Raw genomic sequence first — 6,236 nt, forward strand, 5'->3', positions numbered from 1 at the left:
ATACCCTGTCCTGAGGACGTTCAATCGATGGATTACTAACTGGTTAACCAAGGAAAAAAAAGAGAGCCCAGATTATTGTATTTTATGTTTGTACGTTTGTTGTATGATTGCTCTATGTTATCATACCTTTATTACCCAAATATATGGCCCCAATTGTTATAATTTCGGATGACTCTTTATTGAAAGTTTAAAATTCCGAGTAGTGCTGCGTAGGTTGAAGGAATCGGGGTATGGCTACCTTTGCTTTAGATGAGTTTATCAAGGACCCCTCCATTGTTGCTTTCGACCAGTGCCGGAAGGCAGCCTTGTTGTCAATGGCGGAACATTTTGGTGTGTTGGTGTTGTAGTCTCCTAGAAAAAAGGAGTTTAAGGGTATGGGCTTAAGCGGTATGGAAAAAGCGGTACGGGATAGATTGTAATGTCTTTGTTCTACCTCCCAGCCGCCCTGAGTCACCCTAAGCTCCTTGCCCTGGGGAAACACCCCAGTCACAAGTACATTCCTTTTTTTCCACCAGGAAGGAGAAGCCCCTGGCTACCTTGCCGAGGTTGGAGGCCTCTACCCTGAGCTCCTTGGGGTTGATGGTTGATGCCAGGTTGAAGGTCCGGTTAGCACATCTTCACTGAGAGGTCCAGGAGAAGGCTCTGGTATTTGGGGCACAGGAGAGGACTCCGAGGCTGGAGGATGAAATAGCTCTGGGTATGCTTGAGACTGGGTATGCTTGAGATTGAGGCCGAGACAGTGAAGCCGATGGCTTCAGCCATTGCTGCAGAGCACACCGCTTCGATGGCTTCTCTAAGTACGCACACACATCCACTACCTAGCCCATATGATGTTAGGAGGCATGTTAGCTTCTGCTTCTCATGAAGCAGAAGTTTATGCTTAACGCCTCGTGCCCACTGCCTCCGTCCGTTGACTGATCCCCATTGACTTTGAATGGGGACGGACGCGCAATGCATTGTGGATCCGTTCGCTCCCTTGGAGCCTTCGGCCCCGTCAAATAGTTGAAACATTTTCAATTTTTTCGTTTGACAGCGACGGATCCTTCATCCAATCAGATCGCGTATGCAAATGTGTGCAATGTCTCGGGCTCTGACGACCCCGGAAAGCTCCCCCATCCGTCAGCCAAGCCTTCCGACGTCCTTTGACTGACGGTGCAGTGGGCATGAGGCGTAACTCTGAAGGAACACTAAGGTTCTGTACGGACTTGAGTAGTGTTTAGACAATGGTGTTTCGAGAGGTTTGCGAATGCCTCTTTTACTCTCAATTTGGCCAATTCGGTCACCTCCTTGAGTAAGCCGGTGGGTCATGGACAGGTTCGTCCAGTTGAAGCAAAAGTCAAGGCCATAATGGGTTCCCCAGCATCCGCACAGTGTTTGCTCAGTGCTACCAGACAGATTGCTTGGTCAGCGGATTGCCAGCAATGATTGAGGTAAAACTTTATTGTGCCCGCTGCTCCAGACTGTCCTAATAGAGGGAGACGCCAGCGCCCTTGCAGCTGGTGCTGTGCTGTTGCAGGAAAGTGTGGATGGAATTGAACATCCTGTTTGTTTATTTTCTCGTATTTTTGCACCAACTCAACCATTGAGAAGGAAACACGAGGCCTTGGTGGCCCACCCGACCCTTCCCTGTCAGGCCTTGGTCGCCCACTAGAGCCTTCACTTTGGGGCCTTGGTGGCCCACTAGACCCTTCTCTTTGAGGCCTTGGTCGCCCATAGACCCTTCTATTTGGGGCCTTGCTGGCCCACTAGACTCCTCTCTGTGAGGCTTTGGTGGCCCACTAGACCCTTCTCTATGAGGCCCACTCGACCATTCAAAGCCGGTGTATTCTACTCGTCCCTTCATGGCCAACTCTTCATCCCTGATGGGAGTCGAGGGAAGACCTTGAAGAGGAATATTCAATGCTGTTGGCTTTAGGCTTCATCAGAAATGTTGCTTTATCAAATACCTTGGATGTTTTATTTTAAGGGGGGAGGTGTTATGGCCCTTGATCATAGTTGAAAGTTATGTGTTTGTGTTAATGTCCCCCCCTGTTCATGTTTCCTTGCATGCTAGCCTGTTTTTTTGAGTTTCTTGGATGATAAGTTAATTGGTTATTGGTGTGCATGTTTAATGTGTCGGTGTTACACCATCTGATAGGCAGCCAGGTTTAAAAATCAATAGTGGAACACACCTTACCACCTTGGTTGCCTGTTCCTGCTCACCCCCAGGTGTGTGTTCAAATTATTTTTTGTCTTCCTATGTTTTGTTCAGATAAATGTAAAATAAATGGATAAAATAAAATAAATAATAAAATTGGATGGCTTCATTAGTGGGAATCTGAGTAGGGAGGGGTCCACTACTGTTAGTGTAACAGTAGTTCCCAAGGCTCAACAAGAAAATGTTTGGTTCTGGAATTCTTAGTCATAGTACTAATCATAGTACATAGTATAATTTTCCAAATTTTCACAGACACTCCCAGTCACTAGAATTCTTTTTTTTTATCAGCATATCATGTAAGTGCAAGCGTAGGAAGGAAGTGACTTACGAAATAAGAGAGAGAGAGAAGAACCAGGCCAACCACTTGTTGCTGCACTCCACTTATTGCATTGGCAAAGGCGTGTCTGCACTAGTAGGTCGCCACAACAGCTGAATAACCTCTGCATTGCTCTCCGATCTATCTGAGGAGGACAGATAACAAAGAGGCTTTATTGACTGGAAGCTGGTATGTACCGAATGATATTTCCTTACTAGTCTGACTATTTAGCTTAATATTATGCGTTTGTAAATACTTTGAATTTTACATTTACGTAGACTTTACCTAAGTATAAGAAAATTAAACATCCTACAATTTCTACATTATCTACCCAAGAATGACTGGTTATACCTAGTTCAAACTGATCACCCAAAAATGTTTGGCTTTTTGCATAAACGCAAACGATGGCCATAGTTAATGTATAAAAGAGAAATAAAGTACATTTGCTTTTAACACATTTGCTGGTTAAACATGTTCCGAAACGATTCTTTACTGAGCACAGGAAAACTATTATGGTATTCCCTGGGAAGCTTTTCCAGGACTTAAAAAGCCCCCGATTTTCTGCCAAATATGTGGATGTCTGACAAGGCAAGGAAAGTCAAGGCAACTTTATTTATGTAGCACTTTTCATACACAAGGCAGACTCAAAGTGCTTCACATATAAACATTTTCATACAATAAAATAAAACAATAGATAAGTAAAAGAAAACATATGCAAAGAAATGGGTAAAATAGAAAGTTAAAAAGGCATTTTAGTATTAAAATAGAAAATAAAAGTTACAAATAAAAGTTAAAATAGCTTTTTAGAAAGTGCAATGTATTTAAGATTTAGCAGAAAGCTAAAGCAAACATAAAAGTCTTCAGTCTTGTTTTAAAGGTGATCAGAGTTGGGGCAAGTCTTAAATCCTTGGGGAGTTTATTCCAGCTATTTTTTGCATAGTAACTAAATCCTGCTTTCCCACGTTTCGTGTTTTCTGGGGATAATTAACAGATTGGTCTCAGAGGATCTTGGTGGTCTAGAAGGCTTATGTAGTGGAAACATATCAGTTAAATATTTTGGAGGCCCCACTGAAGCCCGGTGTATGTCTAACTGGTACTTACATATGTTCTCTCTCTCTTCTCTCACTCTCTATTCACTCTTTCTCTCTCCATACATGTCTCCCTCTCACCGTTTCTCTCTATTCATATACAAACATACCTATGCCTATCTCTATGCATCCTAGGTGGAGAACTTTGAATAGTGAATACGCCTAGCGGAGTTCAAGGAAAATCCACAGGAGATCATAATCCCATTATCTCATAATCAAAACCAAGAATGGTCTCGGGAACACCGTCAAACTCCACCAACAACTCCGGAATGCCCTGTCAAAATAATCCACAAGGAATTGTGGGCAAAATCCTGCCTCCAGTCCTCATCCTGGAGATGATTGTGGGCTTGCCAGGGACCTTGTTGGCATTGTGGATCTTCTGCTTCAGACTGAAGCAGAAGTGGAAGGCCAACACTCTGTTCCTGTTCAACCTGGTGCTGGCCGACTTCTTCCTGCTGGTCAGTGTTCCCTTCCGGATTCACAACATCCTCCACGGGGAGTACTGGTGGTTCGGTGACGCGTGGTGCCGCATCAACCTCTTCATGCTGGCGGTCAACCGCTCAGCCAGCATCGCCTTCATGACCATCGTGGCTGTGGATCGCTACCTGAAGGTGGTCCACCCACACCACCGGATCAACCAAATTACCAAGAACCAGGCTCCCTGGTTGGCCTTCCTGATCTGGGCCGTGGTTCTGGCCCTGCGTCTCCCGCTGCTGGGCGAGCCCCTCCTCGATAAGCACGACAACACATCCTTGTGCCGGAGCTTCGGCTTCCACACGATAAATCCGAGGATAATAATACACTACATGGTCTACATCGGGGAGTTCTTCCTGTCGCTGGCAATGTTGATTTTCTGCACGGCGCGGATCGCCTGCGTGCTGCATCAGCGAAAGCTGGACAGGGAGCAGAAGGTGCAGCGGGCGGTGCGCACGGTCGCCACCATCGTGGCGGTGTTTGTGGTCTGCTTCTCGCCGGGGATCATGATGGGCATTGTAGGGTGGGCGTTCATGGGATTGAAGCAGGACTGCAAGAGAGCTGGGATAGTGAGCCAGCTGTTCAGGTTGTCTATCGGCTTCACCTACTTGAACAGCGCCCTGGACCCCATAATTTACAGCCTCTCCAGCTCCATGTTCCGCGATGCCCTCAAGAGTCTGTTCTACAGCCTGACTCCGGGGGGGAAGTATCGTGAAGGCAGGAACCTCCGTAGAAGCACAAATACTGACGGCTGAAAATGACGGACTGATAATGATTTTAAAAAGAACATGCGCAAAGTCCAAGAAGACCATGATAATACCATTAAGCCCTTGGTTGGTGAGGGGCTTCCACCACTGCCAATCAGACTCTGAAAGGTCAAATCACATCCCGCCTGCAAAATACATTGCATTGATATCCCGTTTGCTTTGAAATATTTTAGATAACAGCAGGATATCCTTTGTTTTTCAATCAGTGAAAATGTATCCACTCGGTCTTCATCTCTGGTTCTCAGTGTTATTTATAAATATATGCATATCCACCCATATTTATCTACCCCTCATCAAAAACAAAAACTAGGACAAACTTAATAATAATAAGAAACCAGCAAGATCATGATGTCTAGATATAGTATACTTATTACTTATATAGTATATATTTTTGCTACAGTTGTTTTGTTGTATGTTATTTGCAGTTATCATTGTTACCTTCTGCATTAAGAAATGTTTAAGAAATAAAGAGAAATCTATCACATTGGCTGAATACTGTTTACCAGTTGTGTGTCTGCTCTGTATTGCATATGTTGAGGTTCTGTGACTCTGGCTTCTTAACAGTATTAGAGATGAGTCTTACTATTAGACAAGAAACATATTCCAAACCAAAAACAATGTTCGGGTAGGGGTGAGAAAAATTTGTGGGAGGGGTGGGAGGGGTCATCCACAATGCTGGTTGCCTTGCGGATGCAGCGAGTGGTGTAAATGTCTGAGATGGAGGGGAGAGAGAAGCCGATGATCTTCTCGGCTGTCCTACTACTCGCTGCAGGTTCTTTCGGTCCAGTTTGGTGCAGTTTCCGAACCAGGCAGTGATGCGGCTACCCAGGATGCTCTCTATGGTCCCTCTGTAAAAAGTGGTGAGAATGGGGGGTGGGAGGTGGGCTCTCTTCAGCCTTCTCAGGAAGTGGAGGCGTTGCTGGGCTTTCTTAACAGTGGAGCCGGTGTTGAGGGACCAGGTTAAGCTCTCGGCCAGGTGGACACCAAGGAATTTGGTGTTCTTCACGATCTCCACCGGGGAGCCATCAACGTTCAGCGTCTCGTGGTCCCTCTGTGCTCTCCTGAAGTCAGCAACCATCTATTTGGTTTTGTCTACGTTCAGGGACAGGTTGTGGTGTTCATTATGCTAACCAAGGCATTGACTTGGGGGACTATAGGTCCTCTATAGCTATAACATAAAAAAGACATACTAATAAATTCCTTAAATATAAAAAAAAATATTTGCGCAGTGTATCTTCAACATATGGCCACTGCTAATAATTGCAAGCTACTTTGTCGATTATAGCATAGTCGACCCATCTGTTTTTTTTTAATCTGCGGCCACCACAAGGTGGCAACATCACGCCCGTAAAATAGTTGAAAAGCATGAGCGGATACAGGAGGACATCTGAGAA

At 45.1% G+C, this 6,236-nt stretch overlaps 1 protein-coding gene across 1 annotated transcript; it reads left to right on the forward strand.

Moving 5' to 3' along the window:
- The first annotated feature begins 2,371 nt into the window (after window positions 1–2,371).
- hcar1-3 (hydroxycarboxylic acid receptor 1-3) lies at window positions 2,372–5,362 on the forward strand. The gene is made up of 2 exons (XM_056610213.1): window positions 2,372–2,702; window positions 3,737–5,362. The coding sequence occupies exon 2, from the start codon at window positions 3,829–3,831 to the stop codon at window positions 4,828–4,830; it is 1,002 nt and encodes a 333-aa protein (XP_056466188.1). The 5' UTR covers window positions 2,372–2,702; window positions 3,737–3,828; the 3' UTR covers window positions 4,831–5,362.
- The last annotated feature ends 874 nt before the right edge of the window (window positions 5,363–6,236 follow it).

This window comes from Gadus chalcogrammus, chromosome 15 (assembly GCF_026213295.1).
Source record: "Gadus chalcogrammus isolate NIFS_2021 chromosome 15, NIFS_Gcha_1.0, whole genome shotgun sequence".
NCBI lineage: Eukaryota > Metazoa > Chordata > Actinopteri > Gadiformes > Gadidae > Gadus > Gadus chalcogrammus.

What these genes read in the sequence shown, in the direction of transcription:
- hcar1-3 (XM_056610213.1), top strand. Translation starts at nt 3,829, where the DNA reads ATGGTCTCGGGAACACCGTCAAACTCCACCAACAACTCCGGAATGCCC.